This window comes from Lampetra fluviatilis, chromosome 21 (assembly GCF_964198595.1).
Source record: "Lampetra fluviatilis chromosome 21, kcLamFluv1.1, whole genome shotgun sequence".
In the NCBI taxonomy this organism is placed as follows: Eukaryota; Metazoa; Chordata; class Hyperoartia; order Petromyzontiformes; family Petromyzontidae; genus Lampetra; species Lampetra fluviatilis.
The window spans coordinates 2,265,730-2,280,887 of record NC_136295.1 but is presented as its reverse complement, the minus strand read 5'-3'; the positions used below and the strand labels follow the sequence as shown (position 1 = coordinate 2,280,887).

The window sequence follows — 15,158 nt, the reverse complement described above, 5'->3', positions numbered from 1 at the left end:
CTCACACGCAGGTGGGGTTTTATCTGGGCGCTTCGATTTCCTCCCACGTGTAAAACGCTCACGAATTGGCTGATAGCATCTTGGTATACAGAGGATAGCACCTTGGTATACAGAGGACTGCAGAGCTTGCGGGAGAATTTGGCGCCAGATCAGCACGTGGCTGCTGCCATCCCCACCTCACCGTGGTTCCGCCTCGCGCGCCTCCGAGTCGTTCTCTCTCTCCGAGAGTAAACGAATGCCATGAGGCTCGTGACAAGTTGACGTTGTTGTTATTATTGTTGTTGTTGTTTTAAAAGGGGAAACTCTTTATCCCATGGAATGTAAATGGCTCTGCATCGTTTGACACTGGGCGTGAGGCCGATGGTCGCCAAAGAGTCACCCTTTCATTTTGGCTTAAGGTGGTTCTTCAGTGCTGGGAGCTTAATCAGGTGTAGTGAGGCCTCTTTAGGAATTCAGTTCCATCTGTTAGGAGCTTTCTTCATGCACAGTATTCTTTATTAACTTTACACCATGGATTATATGTGTTGTAATTCATATATAATCCCAGCTGTTGTGACATTAGGAAAGACATTGCCATCAAAACACAGCGGATAATATATTATTATGCGGTAAATGTAATAACTCCACTGTCTTAATAATTGAACAATTACTTAGGCATAGGTATATATATATAGCCAAGGTCAGCGTTGTAAAGATGTCCAAATTAAATTGTCAACATATTTGTTAATGCTGAGGCTCCTGTGGCCAACGTTATGATTTATAATAGATTTTTGAGTTAACTGCAAACTGCTTCAGCTCACCGCTGTGTTGAAGAGTAATCCACATACATTTTAACCCACTGGATTGCGCTTCAACACACCGGCGAGCTGAGCTAGTAATGCATTGGCACGTTTTGAATTACGTGACAACTTTACGCTGGGTGGAGGAGGGTGGTACAACACACGCCTTTCACTCACGTGGTGACGTGACCCAAATGTCGATTACAACGCCTACATACTTGTTGAGGGAAGTGTTTAGATCAGGGAGGGGAGGACGATGACCGGGCGTGTGTTCGTGCCACCCGCAGGTGAAGTACAGAGCTGCCTATGAAAAGACGAAGGACGTGGCCGGCTACAATACGCTGCCAGCCACGGAGAACCCCGCCATGAAGCAAGCACGCCACGTCTCTAAGAACCTCAGCGACGTGAGTATCGAGGACGAAACACAAACGAGCTTTTTAGTTGCGCTTCATTGCATTTTTTTTCAAAAGTGCCATCGCTCAGACAAAGCAGTTGGCACTCTGCCAGCTGAGCAGTGAATCACCTTGTGCGGTGAATGGCACCTGGAAGTGTGTTTTACAGAATGACTAACATCACCTTGGTAGACCTCTGATCCTCATGAGGTTAATGGAATTTGTATATGCCTCGCAAGAGTGTGTCTTGCATAGCAATTAAGACAACATGTTATGCCCTTTGGGAGGCCCCTGTGCGGGGCCTCCCAGAAAATGCGAATAATTCGTTTTATCAGCCCTCGAGGCCTGATGGGCTGAGTCGACCACGGACTAGATTTTTGTGAGTCAAGTACTGTGCCGACCGTATCATCCACCTGAAAAATAAGAATTTTTTGTCGGACTGTTAACAGACCTCTTGATGTGACACTCACAAACTGAGCAAAACTGTGCCTAGAACGGGCTCCTAAGTTCGACAGGCCGTTAACAAAGCGAAGATCTGAGCATGGATCACCGTCTGTGTTTCTCTTGCGTTTGTTTTCTCTCCCGACAGCACGAATACAAAAAGTCATATCACAAGAACCGTGGCCACAGCATCAACGTGTGCGACACCCCCCAGTTCAGAATGGACGCGGTACTCAAGAAATTCACCAGCAACGTGAGTGCCGCAGTCCAACCTCACGCACCCGGCTCATGCCACTGCATCCCCCAACTCACGGGAAAACACGCTCGTAGTAATAATGTTTTATAGTGTAGTTCGTGCAAAAATTCATCTCGAAACGCTTGACATTTTAACATCTCAAAAAATGATCATCATAAAAAAACAAGATCCAAGACCACCACAGATAAACAAAGCAAAACGCGACTCGGAGCTCGGAGGCGAACAGAGCACGGAGTGCGTTGGATAACATCAACCGGCGAGCACTCAGGCTCCCCATATCCAAGAACGTCCAGGGAACAATGACAGCAATAATTGTATTTCATACAGCGTAAATATCGTGCTCCGTATAAAGCAGATAATTCTACAGCAACACATGATGTCCTCAATACACGTGGAACATCTGTCCAGTTGTCATCTTCATAATTGAGGGTTGATGCCCATGACAAGTTAATTCCTCCACCTGTTGTCATCACCAGTTCACATTGTCCACAAGTTTAGGTTCTTCTCCAATGCTAAAAATAGGATTTGAACAAATGCGCAAAGGCTGACATTTGTTACTATAATGTCCAATGCAATATAATAGCTCATGACATAAATTTACGTGTTCCACGTGAGCTGTTGCACCCCACTGGTGTTCGGTAGCCCGAGTGATCCTTAATCTGTGTGCGATGGTAGCAGCGATTGTTGGTTGTTATTGTTGTTTAAAGTGCACACACAGTTAATTTCTTGATTTTACTCTTCCCAAATAACGACGATTACATAAAAGTTATTATTTATGGCAGGATACACTTTTATGTGATTTCCAAAAAAATTAGAGAAAAAAATGTGCAAATGTCTGCAATAACATTGAGTCCCATTTTTTTCGTTATTTCTTTTACAATTTAAGAAATTTACAATCATCATGGGACCTCCTTTGCCAGTACCAAAATATGATCATAGGGTTTCCCTTTTTTCTGGCAACAAAACAGGTGTTAAGATGTTAAAACACCAAACTGAAACCTTTTACAAGGAATCATGTCTGCAGTAACCACAATACTTGTGGTCAGAATGCAAACAAAAAACATACTCTGATAATACATGCATTGTCCTTGAAACTGATTTGTCCACACCAGAGACATCTTTCTTTTGAGCCTCGTCTGAAAACGGTGTTAGACCAGAGGACGCCAAAAGGCGTACTTATCCGAGTGGTATCAGCAGTGTTATGCAGCGGTTGCCAAATACGTCGTAAGTGCCGTAATGTATACCTCGTGAAAGTGTACTGTAATTACTGGACTAATACCACGAAATGTCGCCCTTAATCATGACCTCCTAAGCGACGAGCTGGTGGTGAGGGCGAGTGTAGTGTAAAGAGGTCGAGACGAGTGGTGGCACGTCTCAATAGATCGGTGTGGTTCTCCTTAACCTGGAGGGCATCACCGCACCCCGTGCGTGATGCCCTGTCTGGGTGTGTGCGAGACACGGACAGATTTTTTTAGAAGACAAATAATCGAAAACACAAATTAAGCACGGGCACCTAAGTACAACTACTTTGTATATCAAGTATATCATTATACTTTTTTTAACGATTGAGAAGAACGGGGCTGCAAATGCTGCATAAAAAGTTAAGAACCACTGCTTTAGAGGAACGAGTTCTGAGGAGGGGGAGAGCCTCTCATCTCTAAAACCAACCTCCCCCCCCTCCATAACATCACCAACATCGTCATCATCGTCACTCTCATCGTTATCTGGACTTCACTATAGTATACAAGGGCCGTCCATAAATGACGTCACGCACCTGGGGGTGGGGGTCAGACATTTGTGACGATGTGTGACGAGGGGGGGGGGTTTGAGAAATGTGACGTCACATCCAAAGTGCGCAACTTTAAATAAATATAGACAACACGTTCTACTTAAATAAATAGTTAAAGCGATTTGAAGCATGTTTTATATTTTGGGGGGGGGGGGGGGCAGAGCTTTGTGACGTCATATTTGAGGGGGGGTCTGACTTTTTGTGACACCGTGTGATGAGGGGGGGCGGTCAAAAATCGCGTGACGTCATTTACGGACGGCCCCACATGTTAAAGGTAATTGAACGTATTTGTGTTCACTTAATATTAAAGGAATTGTTTTGTTCGTACAGGGTATACTGTATGTTATAACGTACTGTACATATTTCTCATGTGTACTGAATGCATAGGATGCGTAGGTAGGCTTCGATGAGAATGTTAACCGCGTCCACGGAACCTAACCCCCTATTTTCCATAAGCCTTCAGTCTTGCCAACCACGGTTTTGCCACTGGGGCTTTCCAGGGACATAACCCCCACAACTTGGCGAGGAATTGCTGTGTAGATTTGCAGATCGGCTGTTCCACACCTAGCCACGTGATTCATAAACAAAGCAACTGAACACTTTGCATATCCTGTCTGTGTGCGGTGTTTGTGGCCTGCAGGTGCACTACAAGGAGGCCTACGAACGGAACAGGGGCCACTACATCGGCAGCCCGGACGACCCCCACATGGCCAACTCTCGTCGCGTGGCAGAAATTCAGAACGCCGTGAGTAGCGTCGCCCGCCGCCTCTCTCATTTCTCACGATGCGACGACCGATGTAACAATTTAAGACGTAGGCACAGCTGTCAATCCATATGGTTTACCCCGTGTTCTTGTACAGGGAAATTGAGTTTTCAGGTCCATAGGGCGTACAGCCGTTTCAATACGAGAAAACTAAAACACTATGTCTATTTTTCTTCTTGGTTCTTTCGGTAAAGTCACGTAGAAGGAAAATAATAAAATTATAAAAATAAAACATAATAAAATAATTCTCACGACGTTTCGGCCACAACGCAAGCAGCCGTCCTCAGGTGAAGAACAGGTCTGTCGGAAAGACAGCATCTGAATGAACACCACCAGGCTTGGCAGCGTATATTTAAGCTGGGTTGGAGGGGGAAGAGCGCCTTGACAAAGGAATTTGCATACCAAGAGGAATTTAGCATATTTATTTGGAAATGCAGATATGGGATTAGTCACTACTTGTTAGCTGGAGGCATATTATATTTTTTGCGACGTAGAATTGTAATGTATGATTTACTGTTAGTAGCTCAGCTTATTGGAGAGTATATTTAGTATATTGATGATACTGATGTAGTTTATATTTTAGTGTTTTACGTGGTGGTTTAGCTGCTGCAGCTCCTTACTTTAAAATTCCTTCCCTCTATTACTGCTAACCCCACTCCCTCCCTTTGATGCTGCCAATCCTGCATACTGCATAATTCGGGGTCATATTATGCCCAACACGGCCAATTAGTAAGGTTTATCACGTAAACAAAAACATACCAATTAGTTCGGCGCACCGGTGTGTTGGAGAGTAAACTCACAATATTTACAATTCGAGTAATATGTTTCACCAGTAATTATAAAAAACAGCTCCGTCAGGCGACAAACAGCAATGGTCACGAATGCCTACATGATAAAGTCGATCGTTTGCTCTCGAACACACCGGTGTGTTGAAGTAGTTCACGTGACAAGCCTTACTCGTTGGCTGTGTCGGGTGGAGGTGGGTGTACGACATATTTACACTCACCCTATCTTACCCAAAAATCGTTATCAGGAACAGATATCACACATTGACGATTATCACAATATCATAATCCAATCACCTCGTAGTTGCGTTTCACGTTTTCATTGCATTGATTTTGTGCTTCCCTGCACTTTAATTATACATATATAAGCAGAACCTTATAGTTCATCAGCTGAAGTAATTTGCCAAAAGCACACCATGAGTTTTCTATTCATTGAAACTTTACAGTTTGTAATGCTTATAAATGCACCTGCTGTCAATAATATGAAAACTAATTAATTAAAGTAACCAAATATCGCGATGCCTGTTATCTCAATGTCGTCATTTACTCTGGAAAAAAACTATTTGCAAAGTGATAATTAAATGGGAAATAGCTATTTATTGTATGATTTAATAATTAAAGAAGTTGTTTCATAAATATTTTGTCAGGAAATTAAATATGTAAGAAAATAAAATGGTGAGATCTTAACTCCCTTGCCTGGTATGCAGGAGGTGGTGGGTTTGATCCTGAACCTGATGCCTACTGTATATTTGGAGTTTGCATGTTCTCCCCGTGGTCTCGTGGATTTTTCTCCAGGTCCTCCGGTTTTCCCCTCCATATTTAGAAACATACGTTCAAAGTATTGGACTGCCATAAACTTCCACATGATCATCAGTCAATTCGTTGAGCTATCATTTGTGATGGCCAGGTCGGTTCTGCAATAGAGCTGTATAGCTCAGTGGGCCTCACCTGGTGAAGTAAAAAAAATAGTTTAGTTTATAGTTTTCTAGATCAGGTTATGTTGAGAAAAGTTAAAGCCATAACAGCCGCTGAGACACTGCCGTTCTTTATGCTGCGTTTGTTTTGCAGAAACTCTACAAGGCCGATTATGAGGCGGACAAGACCATGTGCTACTTCCCGATGACCATGACAGCTGAGTATGAAGCCATGAAGAAGGTGGCTCAATTCAAGGATGTGAGTGCTGCCACCCCCCCCTCCCCGGACTCTGGAAACAAAAAAGTGCATTCCGTGTACATGCTGTTTAAACGTTGAAAATACGCAATGAGATACCCTTACGAAGCTGCGAGAAAACATCCACCAATACGTAGAACTTGCCAAATGCAATTAGTGGGTGAATTCATACCAATGTTTGGCCATGTGGCCTTTAGCAAGGTTTAAATAGCGAATGACAGCCACCTTGTTTATACATTTAAAAAAATTAAAGTAGGAATATCGTGGTGGTGCAGTGCTTAGCACGCTGTGCCTATAAACCTGGTTACCCGGTTTAAATTCCTGGTCATGGCTTAATATTGGTGGCAGGTGATGTATCTTGAACGCCCTCTTCACAAACCTGCAAGATAACCAGCATGGTGAAGTATGGTCAAACAACGATAACGAATGACACAGTGTGGTTGAGGCCTGTGTCTCTCAGATTGACAGGGGACTGTAAATTATTATTTCACATTTTTATTTCAAGTAAGAGATGATATTTATGGTGAAAATCATACGTTGTAATATGCGCTGCAGATTTTGGAGCAGCCATCATCATTTGACTATATATTTGACGTACAGATAGAGCAAGGAACACGCAACGTTTATTTAATTTGTTTAAGTTTGTGTAACGTACGTAAAATGTACAGCACTGTGTACATTTGCGAGATAAGGCCCTCTCCACACTGTGTGGCTATTGGGGTTGTTCGACCATGCTTCACCATGATGGTCAATGCGGTTTGGCGAAGGTGGGGAGCAGTGAAGTGGAATGCAATGGATTTTTGAGCATAACGGTGGTGAGATGTTAACTACCTCGCCTGGCATTCAGGAGGTCGTGGGTTCGATCCCAACCCTCACGCCTGTAATATTTGGAGTTTACATGTTCTTTCCGTGTTCGCATGGATTTTTCTCTGGGTCCTCCGATTTTTCCCTTCACATTTAGAAACATTTCTTTAGATTATTTGGCTGTCATACATTTCCACGTGATAAGCCACTTCGTTGAGCTATCATTTGTGGCCAGGTCACTTCTGAAAAAGAGCTACACAGCTCAAGTGGTCCTTACCTCGTAAAATAAGAAGAGTTTAGTTGGGTTTTTCTACACTGCCCTCTGCTGCCCATAATACAGACCCGCAGCAGCCTATAACACCTGTTAATGCATGGTTGTTGCCATCCAAGCACCATCCAGGCTCAGACTCAAACCTGATAAGCTTTTGAGAACCATCGGCAGAAATTTTTAACTAATATTGCGCATCTAAACAACCTTTAGCTTCCCGTGTGTTTTTCACATGTATTATATGGAACGCACACAATCGCTTGCCCTTTCATGCTTGATGAAGGAGTTATCTGCATGCATTGCCTATATCCCGCACCACCGATTAGCCACGGTAAGCTACGTACGGTGCAAAAGAAGTTCAACGTACATACATACATACACATCTTTCAATAAACAAGTGAAAGTGCCAGCGAGCGATGTGCTGTGGTCGTCTTTGCAGCTGGTCTACAAGAAGCACCCAGACACCGTGCCCTTCACGCAGTCCATGGACACCCCGGTGATGCTGCAGGCCAAAGTCAACGCCCAACAACTCAGCGATGTACGTTCCACGCTCGTTTTTTTTCCCCGACGGTGAACAGCATTTTCGTCCTGATGGGAAATAACGCGTCTTGTTGGCGTCATCGTTTTTTTTATGATTTACCTGTCCGTGCAAATTTCGTGGAAGTGTGCGAAATAAATGTTGTTCGATTTTTTTGTCAACATCTTTCCCTCAAAAATGTTTCCTATCTTTCATGAACGTAAGTTTGCTTAGCATCTGAGCAAAAAAAGAAATGCTATTTCTTTTACATCCGTTAATCACTGGAGAGCTTCACTAACCAATGGGACTTTCTTGATGCTACGTCGGCCTGCCGCAAACAGGTGAACTACAAACAGGCGTACGAAAAAGACAAGTTCAAGTGCAACCTCCCGGCGGACTACCCTCCCCTGGTGCAGGCCCGCGCCAACGCCTACAACCTGAGCGAAGTGAGTCCGCGCGGGGAGACGTGCCTGGTTAAGTGAAAGACCTCATGCGGCTCTGCTCGCTAGGTTTTCGTGGCTGTGCTCTAAAGCTCTCTCCCGCCCCGCCTTGGTCGGCATCACACCGAGGAGTTTCGCTCCTCGCGCCGACAGTTTCCTTGGAAACTTTTTCTTTCCTGAAGAAACTCAGCGCGTGGAGGGAAACATCGGAGAAAACCCTGGTGCAACCCGAACGTCCATTCGGAGACCTTGCGTGCATATTTCCCCCTTGTCATGAATATTCAAACACGGTTTTTGACCTTTTAGATTTTTGTTTGTATTATGATGATGATGATAAATATTGAGTCTAGAATTTGGTAAAAGCAAATTGTTGGTAATTAATGAAAGGTTCAGAGCTTAAAGTTGAGGGCCTTTGAGTCAGTTTCAGTCTTAGAAACGGTGGAAATGTGTCTGCCACCAAAGATGTAAGCCATAAATAATTACTGAGATCATGTGGATGACATGAAGGTCCTATAATTACCCAATTTATCATTACAAAATGTCACTTCAAATAAAAAAAGTAATACATCCGAAATAAAAGCGAATTATTACATTGCCACATGTTTGTGATGGAAAAATGTTATGGGATTCATGTTTATGATGTGATTGTGAGGATGGTTTCCACAATGTGTATATGTACATGTTTAAAACATACGATAGCATACAAACTAAATTCCATTACCCAGCTTAAATAAACGCTTGGGCAGTGCTTATCACTCTTGGCAACCTTTGAGCAAGTGGTGGAATTGTTACATTACTATAACACGTTAGTCACGAATCGCATGAATTATAATTGGTTTTAGAACATTATAAAAGTGAGTGCGACATTTATCATCCCCTATTGAGGATACATTTCAAAAGCCTCTGCATCATATTCCAGTTGTCTCTTGTTTTTCCTTTCCCTGCCTAACCCCCCTACGACTGACTGACTGCTGCTGCTGCCTTCTCTACTTTAGAATGCCTACAAGATGGACTGGGAAGAGACCAAAGACAAGAAGTTTGAAATCAAACTCGACTCCATTCCCATCGTGGCCGCCAAAAAGCACAGCAATGATGCCAGCGAAGTAAGTCCCTAGTCGGCTGCCCCCTCACCTGCTCTTTAAAATTAAAAGAAACATGTTTGTATTTTACCAGGTGAGGCCTAATACTGAGATATAGAGCTATTTTTTTCCAAGCTCAATGAAGTGTGAAAATGTATCGCAGTCAAATACTCTCAAACGCATTGGGCCAAAACGAGAGGTAAGCTGAGAGGTAGCCAGAAACTGGCATCAACTTATTATCCAAGCCCTGTCGTCTGCCAGTCTAGAGGGGGAAAACTTGCTCTGTATAATCCCAATTATCTGCTACTGTTGCCACATGCAATAAAACTAGTCATATAGGCAATTAGTCAGATAACCCAATGCAAGACCCTCCCAAAAGAGTGCGTCTGAAGAAGAAAGTGTGTCATCGGTGCTTGCCACCTGCTGTAACACGTGGTTCATAAACACGGTCATTGACAAACGATTAGAACAAAATTTAAAGGTGCGCAAAAATGCGTTTTTAAATATGTAGGTTTTTTGTGCTTGTGCACCACAGCCAATGCAGCATCACCAATTCGTTAGTTTTATAAGTACAGTCATTTTAGTGTGATTACAAACTTATCCTCTACGTACTCTGGAGTAGTATTCATGAAGGTAACATTTAATAAGATTAAACTTTATGCTGGATGATCAAACATTTTTTTCAGGATTTTTTTTACGTTTATCATTCCGAGATTTTCCATTGAGTTATTCCGCTTATAACAAATAATTGCACTTTGACAAATAAAAATATTTTTTTTATTTGTAACTTTATGTAACAAATCGTTAGTTTTTAAAGTCAAAACGAAGGGAGTGCGTACAACGCAAATTGGGGTAGAGTCGATTATATAAGGGCGAAGTTTTGTGGCCACGGCATGAAGAAATAAGAAACACTTAATGTTATAATTTTGACAAATCCATATACATCCGAAAATATTATAACACACACAGTGCCCATGATCAAATTACCTGAGATGCACGCAGTCTCATTCGAGGCGAAGCAGGACCGAGCCTGGATAGTGCTTGGAATGGGTTACCCCAATGTGTAAAACAGGTTGCCTCACCAGTGACGACATCACATTTATCCCTCTCGTTGAGACTGAAACAGCAGGATTTCTCCACAACTCTGGCTTGTCGCCTGATGATGCTTGTGGTAATTACTGGCGAAACGTCACGGTACTTGAATTGTAAATGTTGTGGGTTTATTCTCCAACACACAACCGGTATGCAGTACTAGTAATACATTAATTGGCTGCGTCGGGTGGTGGCGGGTTTAACGACACATTTATATTCATGCCATCTAAATCAAAAACCTGTTATGGGTAAAACAGGTGTCACAGCTGTCTGCGCAGCTGTGTTCGTTACAGCATGAGATAGTGCAGCAAAATCTATCACTGTACTGTGCTTTTGTGCTCCCACTGTCCCCACCTTCAACAGCCAGCATTGAGCAGTGCGGTGAAGTACGGTGAAATTAATATCGATGGCCCACACAGCGTGGGGAGTCCCTTGTCCAGCAGTGGATTGGGATCCTTGTATGGAATGCGCGTTATACATTTGAATCATTCTAATTTTTATTATAATTGTCGGTTGGGGCTGTATGGCTAAATGAACACACGGTGGGCGATCTTTGAGTAAGTTATTAGAAATTCAAAAAGACAAAAACTGTATATGCATTTGTGTAGCTAGCTGTGCACCGGTGACTGGATACACAAAGAAACGAGTCAGAAGAACTGTGTATATATATACATAACCATGCATGGCTCTTACACGCGTGACCCTGACTTGTGATGCGGCAGGTCAAGTACAAGAAGGATTATGAGAAGAGCCGTGGCAAAATGATCGGGGCCCTGAGCATCGAAGACGACCCGAAGCTCCGCCACTCGATACATGTGGCAAACATTCAAAGCGAGGTACGTTGGTCAGGATACGCAAATGACACGAACGTAGCATGACGGGATAAGGATTCACATATGGATGGCTGATTAAATTCCTAAGCAACTCAAAGCGGCTTACATCACATATTTTCTCTAAACCATTACAGTGCCCTTCTGTAGTCTAGCCAAGGGAACCCCCAGTGGAAGCTGTCCCTATGTGGCACAAGGTGTCCACTGCACTGGGCTGTAAGTGGGCATTCGTCTGCCAGTAGAGGGCGATTTCTCTTCTTGCACATGGCAATGTGTTCAGGAGTTGAATTCCAATGTCGATGGCTGCTTGCCACGAAGGGCTTCAGGAGAGAGTTCGTGTCATTTGGTTATTCCTCTGTTGAAAGAGCGCAGACTCCAGTGGTTTACTATATGGTCCATAGTTTGTATGTATGTTTAACTTCTTTTGCACTGTACGTAGCCAACCATGATCATCAGAGGTGCGGGGGAAGGACAACAAACTAAACACAAAAAGCAGCTCGAAAGAAATTAGTTTAAAATCTGGATTTAAAAGTGCATAGCTCCAGTGGCTTCCTAATATCGAAAGGAAGAGCGTTCCAGATGGCTGCAGAAGCGAATCTGAAAGCGCGCGAAGCGGTGACCGTCTTTGTTCGATGGCCAGCCAAAAGCCGCTGCTGCGAGAATGACCGTAGTTCGTGGGATTTGATGAAAGGGCTCTTGTATCTGTGCGCGCCCATTTGTTCACTCTGGGGTAGAGGGCAATTACACACCGTGTGGATGACACCAAGGCTGGTGGTGGCTGTGAACTTGGTCCAGTTGGTCGCCCTCGCCAACCACTCCAAGTTGTCTGTCAATTCTAACATGAGTTATAACCATTATGCATCGTTTCGGTGGCATGGTCACAATTGCACTCCTCTGGCTTGTGCCTTTAATTTCCACTTATGAAGATGTGCGCATTGGCTTCCTAATGTTCTGATGCGGATTATGTTTCTACGAGTGCCTTCGGGGAATGTCAAAGCCAGACGGTGTGGTTGTTTGCACTGGCGGAGCCAGTGGGGGGGCGGGGGGGGGGGTTGGCACGTGCCCCCCAATGATCTGATCGAAATCCCTAATTTCGATCGGATCATTGGGGTTTATTAGTAATAAATCGGCATTTTGCGACCCCCACTGCCACTGTGTAGCATATTATTACGTGCCAGGGATTCTATGAGATGATAGGACAATAGTCCGAGTCCATAATTGGCAATAAGTAACGGCAAAGCAGTTATAAGTGACTCACAGAATTGTGCGCAGTTGCGTATACAGCACACGACTTCCCTAAAGGCATTCACCTTCAGCGAGCGCAATGCCGATCACACAACGCGGTTCGAATTCGACCTCCGATCGATGGCTGCGCCATCGCCACACACGCGTCAAATAAAAAGCAAGGGACAAGTCCTTACTAACTAACAACTCCTATTCATTCTAGATTTGAAGCTTTCGTGACTGCAAGGATTCATACTCTTAGTTCTTTCGGTACCGAAAGAACTAAGAGTAACAACTCCTATCATTTTTCATTGCTGGAGGGGTTGCCCCCCCTACCTGAAAATCCTGGCTCCGCCATTGGTTGTTTGGGTCTTGAATGAGGTAGTAGGGGGCGATGAACTGTGAGCAAAGTATCCTATGCGCGGACACGGCATCAGGCATATTCCTGTACGTGTGAATGGTTTCGGCAAGTGCGGTTGAAGGCTGATGTTCTGTTTCTCAACACGCGATCTCTCCCCTGTGTAGCGCGGGTACAAAAAGGACTACGAGAAGGCCAAGACCAAGTACCACAGTCCCCTGGACATGATGAACGTGACGTTGGCTAAGAAGTCACAGGCCATCGCGAGCAACTACAGCTACAAGCAGCCCGTCCACAGCTACTTCATGCCGCCCGACGCCATGTCCGTGGTGCTGGCCAAGCAGGGGAACCAGCTCTACAGCAACGTGAGCGTATTGGCCTCTTGAGCTCGCACCGCGGCCTACCACTGAGCAGCAGCTTTTTGAGCCCAGATGGGTTCCCCCCCACCCTTCACCCTCCCCCCACCCTTCCCACCTTTCCCACCCCCCTTCCCACCTTTCCCACCCCCCCACTTCCCCCACCCTTCCCACGCCCCCACCCTTCCTACCTTCCCCACCCCCACACTCCCCCCACCCTTCCCACCCCCCCCCCCACTTCCCCCACCCCCCACCCCCCCCACTCCCCCCACCCCCCACCCCCCACCGGGTGTAGCGCCGAAGCGTCTGATCCAGGGGGTCGGCAACCCAAAATAACAAGAAAAGGTTTTTTTCATTTTGTCCAAAAACCCCCCCTCAATATTTCAACAGCTGCAATGCGTGTGAGTGAATACGAGACAGTGGGTCCTTTAAAAAGAACGGTCATTAGGCAGCAGTCCTTGAAAAGAGCCACGGCTCTGGAGCCATAGATTGCCAACCCCTGGTCAAATCTGAGCAGCAATCTTGCCAAGTATCAAAAAAGTCAGTGATTTCCTGCTCCATTGAGCATTACTATTACATTCATACGATCATATACATTGTGTATATGTTCATTAATATACTATTCTATGATATAAACTATATATTTGTATTTTACCCGGTAAGGCCCACTGAGCTGTATACTATAGCTATTTTTGATAAATGACCTGGCTATCACAAATTATATCTCAACGAAGTGGCTTATTGAGTGGAAATTTACAACAGCTGAATGCTCTAAATGCATGTTTCTAAACATAGAGGAAAAAACCGGAGGACCCGGAGAAAAATCCATGCAACACGGGGAGAGAGACACGCAAACTCCAAATATTACAGGCGTCAGGATCGGGATCAAACCCACGACCTCCTGAATTCCAGGCGAGGTAGTTAATATCTTGCCACCGTTGTGCCCTCCGACTTCATGTATGTACTTTAAATATCAATTAAGCTGTAATAATCATGTTTCATTAATCCATACATGACATTGCACCCAGGTGTACTCAAGTACAATCAGCGGTAGAGCGTGCGGCTCGCAATTGAAAAGCTGCGAGTTCAATTCCTGGTTTGGGGGTTGACTCAGCCCATCATCCCTCTGGGGTGGACAAAATAGTTACCACTTGTGTGGGAAAGTCAACAGGAATTGAATATTAATACTGGAGGAATCCGATGAGATGTAAAGCTCCTTTTACACACTTAGATGGACCCCCCCCCCCCCGCCATAGGAATGTGGTAATTCCACCACTGTCTCAGTGCTGTAAGTGGGAGATGAGCACCACCTCAGTTCGCATCCGAGCACAAAGTCGCGTTGGCTTGACTTGCTCATCCCCATGCTGTTATCCGACCGAAGGTGGTGGGACCCTGCAGCCTTTGTGGACCGTCGCCTACCTCTCACCGAAGGTGTTTGTTAAGTTGCACGGTGTGTTGACAGTCGCCCCTTCTCCCCGTGCAGAATGACTACAGGGCCGACTACAACAACTGGTTCAAGGGCATTGGCTGGCAGCCATTCGAGTCGGTGGAGCAGGTTTCTGCCAAGAAGGCCAGCACTATCCTGAGTGAGGTGAGTCCAGCGGTAGCCACGTGAACAATTCAGTGCAGCGCTCTTCACTAATTCTGAGAGGGGGTGCCACTTTCGCCGATAAGACATCGTCAGTGTGAGGGCCGCCACGCATTTGAAACCATTGGGGGTTTGTGACAGCACGATGATGGTGGGGGGTGTCTTCACATTTGTGTATTGTCGGGGGAGGCCGCACGTCAGCAGCCACACTAAAGGCCGCCAGTGTC

The 15,158-nt window shown here is 44.9% G+C and overlaps 1 protein-coding gene across 1 annotated transcript in view; it reads left to right on the top strand.

The window, feature by feature from the left end:
• The window catches only part of NEB (nebulin), a 210,937-nt gene that overhangs the window by 21,775 nt on the left and 174,004 nt on the right, over positions 1–15,158 (top strand). Inside the window, exons 12-21 of the mRNA XM_078865795.1 lie at positions 1,067–1,183; positions 1,761–1,865; positions 4,298–4,402; positions 6,274–6,378; positions 7,887–7,985; positions 8,306–8,410; positions 9,400–9,507; positions 11,298–11,411; positions 13,155–13,352; positions 14,827–14,934. Coding sequence (XP_078721921.1) covers positions 1,067–1,183; positions 1,761–1,865; positions 4,298–4,402; positions 6,274–6,378; positions 7,887–7,985; positions 8,306–8,410; positions 9,400–9,507; positions 11,298–11,411; positions 13,155–13,352; positions 14,827–14,934 — 1,164 coding nt within the window. The remainder of the gene's footprint in view (positions 1–1,066; positions 1,184–1,760; positions 1,866–4,297; positions 4,403–6,273; positions 6,379–7,886; positions 7,986–8,305; positions 8,411–9,399; positions 9,508–11,297; positions 11,412–13,154; positions 13,353–14,826; positions 14,935–15,158) is intronic.